This window comes from Caretta caretta, chromosome 3, assembly GCF_965140235.1.
Source record: "Caretta caretta isolate rCarCar2 chromosome 3, rCarCar1.hap1, whole genome shotgun sequence".
Classification (NCBI taxonomy): Eukaryota; Metazoa; Chordata; order Testudines; family Cheloniidae; genus Caretta; species Caretta caretta.
In genome coordinates, this window is record NC_134208.1 from 130,644,675 (window position 1) to 130,660,807 (window position 16,133).

General features: G+C 41.4%; 2 protein-coding genes across 2 annotated transcripts in view; one reads left to right on the forward strand and one right to left on the reverse strand.

Moving 5' to 3' along the window:
- Window positions 1-101: 101 nt before the first annotated feature.
- Window positions 102-6,431, reverse strand: PSMB1 (proteasome 20S subunit beta 1). Its single transcript, XM_048843943.2, has 6 exons — window positions 6,259-6,431; window positions 4,415-4,522; window positions 2,973-3,054; window positions 2,294-2,423; window positions 1,119-1,225; window positions 102-403 (listed from the first exon to the last, which is right to left on the reverse strand). The coding sequence occupies exons 1-6, from the start codon at window positions 6,357-6,359 to the stop codon at window positions 218-220; spliced, it is 714 nt and encodes a 237-aa protein (XP_048699900.1). The 5' UTR covers window positions 6,360-6,431; the 3' UTR covers window positions 102-217.
- A 105-nt stretch (window positions 6,432-6,536) lies between these two features.
- The window catches only part of TBP (TATA-box binding protein), a 30,450-nt gene continuing 20,853 nt past the window's right edge, over window positions 6,537-16,133 (forward strand). The window contains exons 1-2 of the mRNA XM_048843938.2: window positions 6,537-6,712; window positions 7,444-7,558. The gene's annotated coding sequence lies outside the window, so the exon portion shown is untranslated. The remainder of the gene's footprint in view (window positions 6,713-7,443; window positions 7,559-16,133) is intronic.

Here is a 16,133-nt window from a genome sequence, read left to right on the forward strand (position 1 = left end):
TATCCCAACCAGTGAATGAATGGGTTGCCCCAATTTAATCAGGAAACACCATCACTTTTCAAACTCCATCAGTAATGTCTGAAGATAGCAAACGTTCAACATTTTGATAACTTTTGTTAAATTCTTTTAATAAGACAAATATCACCACATAACAAGTAAATCAGACTGGTTACAAATTAGATTACATAATGCAGATTTAATTGACAAGTATTCTGAATTAGTCTTTCCGTAATTGAAGTGTCTCCTCCTTAATACCATCTTTTGTGACAATGGAGATCTTAAGTGCATCTCCAGTGTATACATCTCTCTCAGCTGCAGAAATAAAGACATCTTTAACTAGTTGCATAGCCTTTTCCAGGGACAAAGGTACGTGCTCCACATTTTGCATATTCTTGAAGCCAACCTAGGAAAGAAAGTGACACGATTACGTTTTGTTTCACAGGTTTTTAAAAATTCAAGTAAAAAGAAACTAAAATTAGTTTAGTCAGACATCAGAATTGCTAGGCTTAAGTGTGAACAGAAATTCTAAAACATAGATCAATCTCTTCTGAACACCAAACACTTGCAAAGGGATTTGGTTCAACAATTTAAACTGATGTAAGACTGCTCAAAAGCTGGTGCATAAAGGGAGGTGTGCTAGTAATTCTATTATACCTACTGAGTAGAGAGAGCAGGAAATTGGACTCCGGATAAGGCAAGTATGGTTTTTCTCCTCTTCAATATATAGAGAGTAGTTTTATTAAAAACCACAATGAACATTCAAACTGAACCAGTTCATACAGAGGCTTCCCATTCTAGCATTGCTTGAGAGCTACCACACTCAGCATTATGCCAGATCATCCCGTAGAGCACAATCCATTTACACATTGCTTTGCAGTACTCTAAGAACATTAAGAATTTGCACAAGTGTGAACATTCAAGTTTCTAAAGATTGTCCAAGACTTTCACTCACGTTTGCCCTTAACAGAATGGTGCAGGGAAAGAACCACCGTTCCACAGCCTAACTATGTTACAGCCCTATTACACATGAGCCATGGTAAAATTGTTCGGAAAGAATGAGACACATAAGGTTACCAAGATGTAAAATATTTTTGACACAAAAATCAAGACTACTTTACCTGGTTGTCAAGTAGGGGCTGTAGCATGGCACTTGCTGAACCACCAGCTTTGAAGGCATCTCTCTGGTATGAACCTACTGGGTCAAAGCTGTACACTGCTCCCTTCCCTTGAAAAGAAAAATGTATATTAAATCTACATGCCAGAAAACTATTTTCTTAATGATATACAAGACCTACTTCAAAAACACTACATATACTAGTTTCCAAGCCATCCTGAGACAAGATTAATAACTTGACCTCTGAAGAAAAGGTGACTGGAGGTTTGAGGATAAAGACCAGCTCTGATTCTTGGTCAAAGCCATAGAATAGAGGATCCTAATGGTATTCTAGCTGGAGCTCAACTAAATAATTGGAAAAGCTTAAAAGCCAGAGATAAGAACATGCTTCTGAGGTGCTAAAAGTGATAGTTACTTTCCAAGTTTTATTGACCTACAGCTTTTATATAATCCATATCTCCAAAAGTTTTGATTTGAAAACAGTATATTTGTTAATTTCACAGGCCATTCAGAAAAGGAATATGCTGCTGGAACAGCCCTGCCTACCAATAAAAATAAAGGATCTGAAGGTAAAGTTAGCATTAAGATGGGAGTTAGTAAAACATTTCATCTTTAAACTAGATGTATATGCTTGACCCCCAATACAGGCAAAGTCCTGTGAACAGAACACTGGCAACCCATGCCACTGGCATTCCAGGGTTCTGTATGGTTTCTTTTCCAAACAGCTTGAAAGACAAGCAGTGTATTCCAATCCACCTTTAAAAAATTAAAACATGAAAAGATAGAAAGGTAGTGTTTTTAGCAAAGATGTTATTTCAGCTGTAAGTCATTTGAAAAAATAGGATTTAGCCATCTTTAGATTTTGGAGTTCATACAGACTCTTCAGAGACTGACAGTAGTAATATATCGAGATGTTGGTGAAAACTATAAGATTGGTCATATAAACTATGCATCAGTTTACCTACTTAAAGGGATTGTAATACTTACCAAAGCTATTATAAAGTGCTTTGAGAGCCTCAAACAAATGTAAGTGAAGAGCAACATTTCACGTAAGAGAAGCAAGCATACAAGCTTCTTCAAACTGCACCACCAGTCTGCTTCTGCTGAAATGATTGCCCTTCACCTGTAGAAATCAGCCACCGCTTCCTTTGCTCTCCACAAGAAAGTCTAAGTCTTTACCTTCTTCATCAAGCCCACCAATGATGTTGTAAACGTAGTAAGGAAAGAAGCGTCGAGAATACAGGATTGTCGACAGCATTGCTGCAATAGCCCCAGTAGTCATGATCTTGTTATTGGAATGCTTGTACATCTGTGGTGCAGCACACACAAAGGTGGGGTAAACAGTAATATTAGAATAGTAAGTGGACATAACCACTATTTTTATAACAAGTAAATTTCAAACTACATCTCACCAAGAAGAGTGCATAGCAGGAGTATAATTCAAATACATTTAATGATATGAAAATTCAATTAGTAATCTAAAAAATTATCATGATTAAATGTTGGTGTACACATTGGGTTTCTTAAAGTAGTTTAAGCGCAAAATTTAGGTTTCATACAGAAGCTTTCATAAAACCACTGATATTGCTCTTCACAATTTGTGTTCTAATTGCCTTTGCATTTTACTCAGTAAATCCATGTAAGTACACTTTCACTTTCTAGTTCTTTCACTAGCAGTGCTACAATGTTTGGGGTATAAATATTTCAGGGGAATGTTTGAAACAAAACAGCCAACTTTACTTTGTTACATTTTTATTTCAGCTTCTTCACCTGATCTAATTATTGCTCACTTCTCTAATATTTTAATAAGGTTTTTATTACTTTCATTTATACATAAAAATATCAAACATCTAGCTACCTTTAGTCTTGCTTCGATAATTTTAGTCAGTGTAAGGCAGTCTCCATGAAAACCACTGCATCCAATGACTGTTTGATCTGTTCTGTAAAATGCAAAATTTGATATTTCAGTAAGCACTAAAAACATGAACCATCAACTCCACCAGTTTCTTACATTGATGAGCAACACTAGGAAAGTACTGAACATATTCTTAGCATTTTTTAATGCAATGCATCAGCTGGTAACAATGATCAGCTAATTCTCTATAGACTATTAGGAAGGGATTTGCAAATCAATATGGCTCTGTATACCAGTTTGGGAACCACTTATCTAGTGGTTAAGTGCAAGACTGTGAGAAAGGAGAAACAGATTCTATTCCCAGTCCTGTCAGCTAAATTTTGTAATACCACGGGTATGTGATTTAACCTCTGTGCCTCAAACTGCCAATCGAAGATTGGAACAACAGCATTTACATACCTTATAGGGCTATTGAGAGGCTATTTACATACCTTATAGGGCTATTTAATTAACATTTTATAAAGTGTGATCAGAGTGAAGGAGCTATAGAAATGCAAATCATCAAAATATTAAACTTTTATTTAAAAATTAATGAGGGTCGATAGTCATTTCAAGCTTAACTATTTACAAACTGTGCCATCTAAAAATTGACAATATATTTTATATAAAGCTGTTAAATTTGTTATTAACTTTAACAGCCTAAAGTGACAGTTTTTTCTCTTACTATAAGGCTACATCAATGATAGGCAGCCACCACATTTCAGCAGACTGAAATGGTACCAAGATAACTCACCACTGGGCATTACCAAGAAGTTACTGATATGTTAAGGAGTTAGCTGGGAGAAACTTGAACTCACGTGAACAGTCAAAGACAACAGAGGGTTTGCATCTGTAGCTGGTGGCAGTTGGGAGTGTGAGTGAGGCATTTGCCACATTTAAAAGCATGTAATGATAAACTTTTTAAAAGGGACACTATCCACGTGCACTGAAGGAAGTATAGGAGAAACATGAAAGAAGATTGAAAAAGGAATTGCTGACAGGTTCACTGCTGATCTCTGCTAGGGAGCTATTGGAAGTGCCACATGATCTACTGTAATAATGGACTACTGATGTACCTACTGGGTGTCAGGAACAGGCAAAGCTATTCACAACAGCAACTCTAAATGCTGCTACAATTAGCTGAGCACTCTTAGGGGTGCCCATCAAAAAAAGTAGATATACTTACCTTGTGTTTAGGAAATCAAAAACCATCAGGTCTCAGTGAAATTCAAGCAGCAAAACACAAACTAAGAAACTTGATCTCATTTATAGCATCACAAGAGAGCCCAAATTAAACCCTTACAAATTTGCTTCCTGTCTTACTGGAATATTTTTTCTGGGACAGCAAATTAAAATGCTGGTCATTCAATCTCCCCAAGATGCCATACTACAAGATTAAAACTTACAGTTTATAGCATTTTGGACTGTCCCGGCTGTGAATTGCATAACCTTCACTCAGTCGCGTGTCTGAGGCAACAATAGAAAAGTCTTCTCCAGCAATTGCCAGCACCGTCCTTAAAGAAAACAAAGACTAATGTATAATCATGATTTCTAACAAACACTCACTTAGGTGATAGGGAAATATAACTACTGCATGGTTCTCAAACTGATCTGAGAAGCTCTGTCACAATGATGGAGCTTTTTAGTTTTTAAGCAGTTATGCTTCCTGCTAGATGTCATACTGTCCAGTACTCAAGATTTCCAGAAGGGTTTTAAAAAAAAAAATTCATACATTCACCATAAGTGGCTGCTTCATGTCTATATACTTTGGGTGGCAGTGGGCGTTATCTGTGTAAATTCAGTCACAATCAAATTTATAGACAACATGAAGAAGAGCAATACACAGGTAGGATAGTAAAAACTTTATTGTGACCTGTGCAAAGGGGCTGAGGATGAGTGGAGAATCAGTCCTCATAAAGGTAAAGTCTTACACAAAGGAAGTGAAAACTGCTCAGACACATATGATGGGAAGATACAACTAAGCACCAATACCTTCACATTTGAGAGTTTCATTTTCATCTTATCTTAATACTATCCTAGTTTTTTCAAATAACCAACTGCAATAGTTGCCACAAGTAAGTTACAGAATCAGAAGACTGGGATAGGTGGTGGGACACCCAACGATCTCTTTTTAGAAGTGGTCCAACATTATGAAAAATTCTGTGAACCAACAAACTAGTGTATCTGTGTGCCCAGATCCCACAGTCACCTCAGAAAAGTTTATTAATAAAATGTCTAATCCACTGGTAACAGTTATCCCCAGGTAGCTTTCAACACAGCAGTTACAACTTTTACAGGACGATGTTGCCATTGGGCTTTCTGAACAATTAAAGGTGGTTTACCTTACGAATATTGAGGATAACAGAGTCTAAGATGCATACGTTCTAGAAAGAAAGTCATAAAAATCTGCCAGGATAATTTGCCATTACAGTTTCAGAGAAGGGGATGAGATCACAAACACAAGCCAGGAGATCACTACACCTTGCTTTAGATTTAAATTAGACCCTTTTGTTGGATGCTCCCTTCTAAGCGTAATGGTGCTCCTAAAAGCTGGACGCAACACAGGGATTCTTCATCAGACTAAAACCTGCCTTTCAACGTCCCTCTGCCATGAAAGCTGCTGCACGGCCCAGCTTCAATATAGAAAAGCAGTTTCCTCCAGTCTTTCAAACAACATTCAGCTGCACAGACGGCATTCGTACGCCCTAGCATTGTGTGCGGCACCTAGAGATCGGGGCAGGTGCTCAACTACTAGTGAAAACAGTAAGCTACTCGCTGCCACTGAGACATTACAGCCACGGGTCCTCTTTACATGAGGGTCTTTTCATCACGTTGTTCGCCTCCCTTCTCTGCAGGCAAATGGGGGTCCCTCCAGTGTAGAGGAGCAAGAGGTGAGGCAAAACCCCACACTGAGCAGCTCGGAGCGGGGAAGCTGCTGCGGGGCTCCGAAGGCACCAGGGTTTCTGTGAATTCCCCTTCGGGGTGGTTCGCGGCCAGGCTACGGGCGGGCAGCGGGAGCCGTGGCTGTGACCCGGGCGTGGCCTCCGCGCCCTGGTCCCCGAGCCCGGCGCCGCGCTCGCCGGCTTGGGGGGTGGGGTGGGAGGGGACATAGCGGGGGGCGCCGGCCGGGCTCGGGGATCTACCGGGAACAGAAAGTGAAAGCGCCGGGCCCCGCAGCGCCACGAGCGCCCGGGGGGAGCGACGAGATCGCGGGGCTGCGGGTCCCAGCGGCGAGGGCCCGGCTCTTTACCCTCCGTTGAAGGTGTAGGGGGAGAACCGGTGCTGCACGGGGGCGCCGAGCTGATGCCCCATCCCGGGCCTGGGCTCCGCGTAGCCGGCTGTCGACAACATCCTGTCGCGGGTTGGGAGCCGGTGCGCGGCTGCTGTCTCACGGCAAAATGGCGGCGCCGGAAGCGGAACTCCTTCCCTTACCAGCGGCGTCCGCTCTAGGCTCACGCTGGCCTGATCTCCTCTGCTCCGGGTTCTCCCAGCGCCGGCAGCGCCGCCTGCAGGCGGGAGGAGCGAACGCCGCGCGCCTGCCTGCAAGGTTCGGCCTCAGCAATGAATGCTCCCCAGTAGGGGCGAGGCGGGGGCGTCCACAGAGGGCGCGCTGCCTGCACCGACCCAGGGGTCTCCTCACACTCACCAGAGGCCGAAAGAAGATGAACTGGCACAACTTGAAGAGCGGCTGCGGGGACATTCAGGTCAGCCAGCCCCAGCGCTGCTCTCTAAGGCTCTCGCCCTTTCACTGGGCTGGGTTGGTTGGGGGAGAGTTTGTCTGGGCAACAGCCCCTCAGTCAGGTGGCATGCTGAAGTTAAAGGGTCCATGGCTGCTGAGAGTGAATGTTGGTCAGCTATGGGACAGCTGAGGAGAACCCCCTGCTCCTCCCCGCCCCCACCCAAAAAAACACCCCCAAACAAACCCACCCTTGTATTTGGGAAAGTAAAAGCTTTCAGGGTTATGATGTGGCTTCACACTGCTCATACCGTGCTTTTAAGCAGGACAACTGCATGTAGGTGATATTGCTGCCTGTCTGTATATTTGATACAATCTCTTCTCAAAACCCTACCACACCCCAATGAAGTAAACAAGCATCTCATCAGTCACTCTCTCCCCCTGCACAGAGCACACAGCCACTAAAGTCACTAGAATCAAATTATCCTTTTCTTATTGGGTGCTATGATAGTGTTTGCCACTCTTTTAAAGGATTCATCAACAGCAGACAAATTTATTTTACGTATATTTCTAATTTGCCAATTGCCACCATGTCTGGATGCATTCTCCAAGGCCCCAGTCTTGCAAAAATTTACAAATGTGCTTAAGTGTAGGCTGTATGTAGGCTCGTTGATTTCAATAGGAGTACTCACCAGGCATAAAGTTATTAAATTAAGCATGTGCAAGCTTTATGTGTCTAATCTGATTTTCTCTCTTTAGGGTATTGCCAGGACACTCTGCAATAGGTTACAGTGGTGTTAGTGATATGGAATAAATAAAAATTTTGATAGCAGCCTTGGTTTGATTTGGGCTGCGCCAAGATGATTAACAAAAGGTAATCTTTAACAGTTGCTTTCTGCATTACTGTGATAACAAAACCAAACTGCACTAGCTGTTGGCTGACACCTCAATTAGAAAAGACAACGTTGTTAGCTGTGTAGTTAGGTAAAACAACTTCAACATTTTTTGCAAGGAAGTTTAGTTGACTATCAGGCCTTGCTGGATAAATTTGGCATGGTGACCACTGTGGTGCACCCCAGCAAAATGGTAACAGAACACATTTCAAGACCAAATTGCTCCCGGTAGTGCACAGACTATCACAAGTCTATTTTGAGTAGACTTGTTCCAAACAAACCATCTCCTGTAGGGACACCATGGGGCGGAAAATATGGACAAAACTAATGTTGTTAAAAATAAATTTAATCTAATCTTGGACCACAAACACCAGAACACCCTAATCATAGTTGTACAGCTATTGTATGACATCAGAGTTGAGGACTAAGTGCCCTAACTCTGCATTCCACTACCATAATTTGTTAGTCTCTAAGGTGTCACAAGTACTCCTTTTCTTTTTGCGGATACAGACTAACACGGCTGCTCTGTGAAACCTGTCATAATATATATATAGATTTCTTTTAAATTTAAACTGAACTCTGAATTTCCTGAGTTTGTAGTGCTTGCTCTTTGGATAATTACAACATCCTGATAATGTTTTTTACTCTTAATTTTTACTTCATTTATGTACTTTCAATCTTAATTTTATCTTTACTTAGCTTTTGTCTGGAGATTTATGAATTGGCATGTGTGAATAAGACTACTGAACATTAGTTTCTAGCTTTAATAACATAAAAATTACTCTATAAATCCATCTTATTTTCTCCCTTCCTCCTGAAATTTGTATTTGCTTGAAAAAAGACTAGGGAGTGTGTGGTGGGGAGACAGAAAGTTAATGAAGCTAAAGGGGGATAAACATGGGATTATATATATATTTCAGAGGGTAAAGGCCTGTCTAGGTGGAGATGAAAGGCCAACTGGATAAAAGCCATCAGGAAGCATGGCTTTAGCTAGGTGCGGTAAAGGATATCTAACCAAGGTTTTTAAGACAGTGACACTGAATCATGGCCAGTCTGTGGATTAGAGGAAAAGCAACCACCCAAAGCAGCATCAGTTGGATCAGTTTACACTCAGGGTGAAACCTGTATCTACATGATCCTTAAATTGAAAACAAAAATAATCTCGAGTGTTGAGTTTCCACCAGGGCCGGCTCCAGCTTTTTTGCCGCCCCAAGCGGCGAAGGAAACAAAAAACAAAAAAACCAAGCCTGGCTGAGCTGCCGCCGAAGAGGAAGAGAGGGACTGCAGGGCCCGCCGCCGCCGAAGACCCGGATGTGCCGCCCCGATGACGAACGGAGTGCCACCCCTTTCTATTAGCTGCCACACGCACCTGCTTCCTTCGCTGGTGCCTGGAGCCGGCCCTGGTTTCCACAGTAAGGCACTGCTCCTGAAAATTGCTCAGCGCATGCAGTAACTGGAGTCTGCCTGGAGCGCAGGTAATTTTGAAAAGGAGCATAAAAGTGAAATCTTCGGTAAGCTTAAACACAAAATGGAAGCTTACAAGAAGTGGAAACTCGGACAGATGACTAGGGAAGAGTATAAAAATATTGCTCGAGCGTGCAGGGGTGTAATCAGGAAGGCCAAAACACAACTGGAGTTGCAGTTAGCAAGGGATGTAAGGGTAACAAGAAGGGTTTCTACAGGTATGTTAGCAACAAGAAAAAGGTCAGGGAAAGTGTGAGACCCTTAATGATTGGGGGAGACAACCTAGTGACATGATGTGGAAGAAGCTGAAGTACTCAATGCTTTTTTTGTCTCGATCTTCACAGACAAGGTCAGCTCCCACACTGCTGTCCTGGGCAACACAGTATGGGGAGGAGGTGAGCAGCCCTCAGTGATGAAAGAACAGGTTAAGTACTATTTAGAGAAGCTGGATATGCACAAGTCCATGGGTCCATATCTAATGCATCTGAGGGTGCTGAGGGAATTGGTTGATGTGATTGCAGAGCCATTGGCCTGTTATACCAACAAAATAAAAACCAGCAGGATCTTATTAAAGGGGAAAAGGCAAAATGCCACATTTATTGTGAATAGAGAAAGAATCATAGTAAGCAGTTAGTTATAGCTATAACATTCCATTCAGTTTCATATTTATTCACACGTTCATTCATACACACACACACACACAGGTTCTGCAAGGTTATTATCATAGTTACCAGTCTTAGAGTTGCTCATGCCAAGCCACTGGCCAGATGGCCTGGACATGAGGAGGGAGCAGCGCCTCGTCAGATGCATATCTGATGTTCCTGGAAGTTGGTTTGCAGAATCAGACCCCAAAGTTCTCACTTTCTAGAGTCCATTTTTATAGGAATTTCTTCATCATGCTGTTGCTGAATCAATCAGCAGATGGCACATTCCTGACGGCTCCGTGCTGCCAGATGTTATCTTGTTCTTTGGTTCTCCCATTCTTGAAGCTGTTGGGTGGATTCCAGTCTGCCCTCCGGGGATCCTCTGGTTATTTCCACTTGACACCTTCTTCAGCCAATGGACACTGAATTCTTAGGTTGGCACCTCCCTGATCATTCAGTTATTATCCACATCAAGCATCCATCCACATACATCTGTTATACCAATAAAATAAAAACCAGCAGGATCTTATTAAAGGGAAAAAGGCAAAATACCACATTTATTGTGAATACAGAAAGAATCATAGTAAGCAGTTAGTTATAGCTATAATATGCCATTCAATCTCATATTTATTCACACATTCATTCATACAAACACACACACACAGGTTCTGCAAGGTTGTTATCATAGTTACCAGCCTTAGAGTTGCTCATGCCAAGCCACTGGCCAGGTGGCCTGGACATGAGGAGGGAGCAGGGCCTTGTCAGATGCTCATCTGATGCTCCTGGAAGTTGGTTTTCAGAATCAGACCCCAAAGTTCTCACTTTTTAGAGTCTATTTTTATAGGAATTTCTTCCTATGCCAGTCTATGGGAATTGCTTCATCATGCTGTTGCTGAATCAATCAGCAGATAGCACATTCCTGACGGCTCCAAGATGTTATCTTGTTCTTTGGTTCTCCCATTCTTGAGGCTGTTGGGTGGATTCCAGTCTGCCCTCCGGGTGGGGTCCTCTGGTTATTTCCACTTGACGCCTTCTTCAGCCAATGGACACTGGATTCTTAGGCTGGCACCTCCCTGATCATTCAGTTATTATCCACACCAAGCATCCATCCACATACATCCTCTATCTCTATTTTAATCACAATTGTTAATACAACAAAAGGGTGGGGAGTCTCTGCGTGCTGTTTCTGTTGTTAGAGTATTGCTTTGAGTCTCTCTCTCTGTGAATTGCTTTGAGAACAGACTCTGTCTTAGAATGTACTAACACAATTAGCAGCTTGCAAGTTTCATACATAGAGGGAGAGAAACAGTACCAAAAACCAAGAGACCTCTTAATTAGTAATACCCTGGAATTTAAACTCTGGGGAATCAAACTCATTTGTGATTTTAATACAGAACTTCTTTAATATGATCCAACATAATCCCCCTTTTGACACTAAGATTTATAATCGTCAGTGTCACTTTCTATGTAGCCTATTCAAGAGAAAGTACTGTGAGGCAATTTGAGTTTGTGATTCCAATTCATGCCACATACATGATCCTAGTGATGTATCTTTACTACAAGGTTCTGGGGCAACAGGCAAGGTGAGGCACACCCACTTTTGAGGAGTCCATTCGGTACAACCTCTAGTGTCCAATAGCTTCCCTCCCTCCCCAGCCCACTGGCTCAAGGTCCAGGGTAGCCAAAGGGATCCCATGTGTAATATGAGGAGTGGGTTAACCTTCAATACCTTTGCCTCCAGGGACTGTTGGTGTGCAATTTTGACAACAATTTCTCCCATTAACAAGTCTGGTTTACAGTACTGGAAACATATTGCATCCATTCATATTGATAAGTGTCAAACGATCTCTCTTTTTTTTTTTTTTAACAAATGCATCAAACCCTTAATATTTCCCAATATGACCCAGAACATTTTGTGTTCCAAAGTAGCTAGTGCAAGTATCTGCATTTCAGTGCATCCCATAGCTATGGCTGTATAGTTTCCTATTTCTAATATTTTTTTTTTCTTATGGATAAGCCATGTGGTAGTATTAAGCCATTACTAAAGATTCCATCGGCCTTTTAGGTTACCCAGACCAATTTGGACCAAGTCTACATTGGCATGTACTTGTTTTTGTATCAGGCTGTCCTGTAGCTGGGACAGAAAGCTTAATTTATTTTTAAGTTCCTGCAGGTCTTCAGTATTTTTTTTTAAACACACAACAGTGCTAGCAACAAGACAAAACACAAGACAAAACATAGAACACAGAACACAATTTCTGTTGTGACAGTAGATTCATGGTATTGGGTTGCTTTTCAGCTGGCATCAGCTTTTCCTGATTTTCTGAAAGACAAAAAGAACATGTTTCTACCCCTTTTGGGGTGGCAGATTATTGCTTAAAATATTTCTTTTACAAATACCCTTGCTGATTGCAGGTAAACAGAGAAATTGCCCCCATATTTTCCTGTTTTTGTTCTATAGGCAGGCCAGGTTTCAATGGCTTTTATCTTTTAAGGGTTATGGGGAAATTATCCCACTGTTTAGTCATTAAATCCCTGAGTTTTCCTTCTTATACAGTAGACCAAGTTTATAATGTTTTTCCTGCTGTGTTAAGCTTTAAGTTTTATTTACAGGTAATAACTGAGAAGCATCATTACCATACAACCTTAAAGGATTTTTCCAAAAATCATACACACTATACGTTGTTACAGGGATACTTATTATCATTAAATTTATTAAAATTATCTTGTTATCCCATGCCTTTTATTTAGACAATTTGTTTGCTGACCAGGTATGTCCTTTATCTGCAGCTCCTTTGTGCTGCTAGTTCTTTCCTTCCTTTATCATTTAGGTAATTTGCATTTTCACAGAAACTTCCTGCTTTTGGATTTAAAGCCATCAGCAGCTCAGAGACTCTATCTTAAAAGGGACACAATCAACTTTCACCAGAGTTTTGATTACTTTTAACTTCTGCTTCCAAAACACACAGCAATCTGAAAAAGAAAACCCAACCTATTGTGGCTCCCTTTGGAGCCCTAATAGCATTTTAATTAAGTAGCATGGTATGTTTGCATTTCTTTTGCCCCTTCTACAATATACCCTGCACATGTTCTGGGGCAAATGCACATTCCTTCCATAGTTTAACTTCTATAACATTATCCAGATCCATTTTTACATAAGGTGTCACTATTTCTTTTTTTGCTTACAGAGTTTTCATGTACCTTTATCAAAGTGAAAAGGAGTACTTGTGGCACCTTAGAGACTAACCAATTTATTTGAGCATGAGCTTTCGTGAGCCACAGCTCACTTCATGTGAGCTGTGGCTCACGAAAGCTCATGCTCAAATAAATTGGTTAGTCTCTAAGGTGCCACAAGTACTCCTTTTCTTTTTGCGAATACAGACTAACACGGCTGTTCCTCTGAAACCTAACTTTATCAAAGTGACAGTCTGATTACTCAGAGCCATTTTAAGACTCAGTGTTTCTAACATTGCTTCTTTTTGTTTTGTGCACCTCACCCCTGCTGTTGCTTCAGAGAGGCACTGTCTTTTTTTAATTTTTTTTTTTTACTACAACTCTCATCTGCTATTTTGTTACAAAAACAAACAAACAAAAAACAAACAAACAAAAAGAATCCAAATTTATTTTTTTTTAATATTCTCCTGATTTTGACTGCCCTGCTGCAGCCACAACCTAAAAACATTTTAAATTTTGTAAAGCATTGAGTTACCTTTTAAGGGTTAAATGCCAAATCCCAAAGCCAAACAACACTAATTACCTGTGTCTAGCAAAAAGGTCTGTCAGTTTTGCAACTTTGAATTAAAGAGTCAAATGGATTTTTAGTGGCATTATTTAAAACAAAAACAAAACTAACTGGTCCTTAGAACTTTACATATTTACACACACACAGACAGATACATACACGTTTTCTTTTCCTTAACATCCCTTCCACACTGCTCTGTTTTTTACATCTTACATTCCCTTTATACATTTGAGGCAGTTAAGTTCCAATAGAACCCTCTTATGTTCTTTTATCAAATTTGACTAAATTGTCCAGTCAAATGATTTTAATCAGATAGTTTATTTTTGCCTGGCTAATTTACAGACATTCCTTTGGAAAAGGGCCCATTTTTCTTTCAGAATGGCTGCAAAGAAACCAAGAATGCTCTTTCTCTAACACTTTTCCTTTTTAACATTTTCGGTTAAAAGTTGTTTGGGTGAAATACAAAGTTTAACTGCTTAATTCCCTCCAGCCTCTGCAGAGTTAACTTTTTTTTTTTTTTTACTCTCTTTTCTCTTTGTAATTATGCCTGGGGGTGCCGTACATAGGACCTTCTCCCCCTTTACCTGCCTCCCTCCAGCCTCTGCAGAGTTAACTTTTTCACTCTTTTTGTATTCCTGGAGTGCCTCTTTCACTATTTTCAGCTGGCTTTGGGTATTTGTAGCCAGCACCTTCCAATTGTCTGCTCCCTTTTCCGTTTGTGCCTTTTCCTCTTTACACGAAGACAAGCGGAGGGAAGAATCCTTACATGCCTCCCACAACAACCAAATTGCTGCTGCATCTCTTTTGGCAGCACTAGAAGGTTTGTATATGAGGATATACTGAGCCAATCTATCCTCTAGGTCCAAAATAGTGCAGACATCAGCTAGGGCTTGTTTAGTCCAAGGACTGTGCCCACATTTTTGAAGGATTTGTTTAAAAGGTGTAATTTCTTTAACAAAAGGTGAGGATGGAGTTCCTTCTGACTCCATTCCTCCCTCTGGTACTGGCTTACCCTGTTTTCTTTTAAACATCTTAACATGGATATTTCAATCTCTTTGTCACTGCTGGTATTACTTAGCAAGTGACACAGCCTAGATTCTGAAATCATAGCTTAATCTATGCGTTTTTCCCCTGCTACCTTCCCGGAGGCCAGCAGGTCCCCTGCTACCTTCCCAGAGGCCAGCAGGTCCAGTTAACCTATTTCTCCCTGCTACCTTCTCGGAGGCCAGCAGGTCCGGTTAACCTGTTCTTCCCTGCTACCTTCTCGGAGGCCAGCAGGTCCCCTGCTACCTTCCCGGAGGCCAGCAGGTCTAGTTTAATCTGTTTTCCCTGCTACCTTCTCGGAGGCCAGCAGGTCCCCTGCTACCTTCTCGGAGGCCAGCAGGTCTGGTTTAATCTGTTTTTTCCTGCTACCTTCTCGGAGGCCAGCAGGTTCCCTGCTACCTTCTCGGAGGCCAGCAGGTCTGGTTTAATCTGTTTTTTCCTGCTACCTTCTCGGAGGCCAGCAGGTCCCCTGCTACCTTCTCGGAGGCCAGCAGGTCCCCTGCTACCTTCTCGGAGGCCAGCAGGTCCCCTGCTACCTTCTCGGAGGCCAGCAGGTCTGGTTTAATCTGTTTTTCCTGCTACCTTCTCGGAGGCCAGCAGGTCTGGTTAACCTAATAGAAATGCCTAGCTCACTAGAGCTGGCGGTGTGCACACCAATATTTACAATAACTGAGGTTTTTTACCAATATTCCCCCTTTCACAATTCTCCACCAAAATGTTGTACCAATAAAATAAAAACCAGCAGGATCTTATTAAAGGGAAAAAGGCAAAATACCACATTTATTGTGAATACAGAAAGAATCATAGTAAGCAGTTAGTTATAGCTATAACATGCCATTCAATCTCATATTTATTCACACATTCATTCATACAAACACACACACACAGGTTCTGCAAGGTTGTTATCATAGTTACCAGCCTTAGAGTTGCTCATGCCAAGCCACTGGCCAGGTGGCCTGGACATGAGGAGGGAGCAGGGCCTTGTCAGATGCTCATCTGATGCTCCTGGAAGTTGGTTTTCAGAATCAGACCCCAAAGTTCTCACTTTTTAGAGTCTATTTTTATAGGAATTTCTTCCTATGCCAGTCTATGGGAATTGCTTCATCATGCTGTTGCTGAATCAATCAGCAGATAGCACATTCCTGACGGCTCCAAGATGTTATCTTGTTCTTTGGTTCTCCCATTCTTGAGGCTGTTGGGTGGATTCCAGTCTGCCCTCCGGGTGGGGTCCTCTGGTTATTTCCACTTGACGCCTTCTTCAGCCAATGGACACTGGATTCTTAGGCTGGCACCTCCCTGATCATTCAGTTATTATCCACACCAAGCATCCATCCACATACATCCTCTATCTCTATTTTAATCACAATTGTTAATACAACAAAAGGGTGGGGAGTCTCTGCGTGCTGTTTCTGTTGTTAGAGTATTGCTTTGAGTCTCTCTCTCTGTGAATTGCTTTGAGAACAGACTCTGTCTTAGAATGTACTAACACAATTAGCAGCTTGCAAGTTTCATACATAGAGGGAGAGAAACAGTACCAAAAACCAAGAGACCTCTTAATTAGTAATACCCTGGAATTTAAACTCTGGGGAATCAAACTCATTTGTGATTTTAATACAGAACTTCTTTAATATGATCCAACACATCCTCTATCTCTATTTTAAT

Bases quoted from the DNA above. Each gene is read 5' to 3' on its own strand.
- PSMB1 (XM_048843943.2), bottom strand. From the start codon at position 6,359: ATGTTGTCGACAGCCGGCTACGCGGAGCCCAGGCCCGGGATGGGGCAT. The intron at 2,424-2,972 runs GTAGCTAGATGT...GCTGCACCACAG, and splicing joins TTATCGAAGCAAGACTAAAG to ATGTACAAGCATTCCAATAA. The intron at 1,226-2,293 runs GTAAAGACTTAG...TTTCTTTTCAAG, and splicing joins TGGTGGGCTTGATGAAGAAG to GGAAGGGAGCAGTGTACAGC.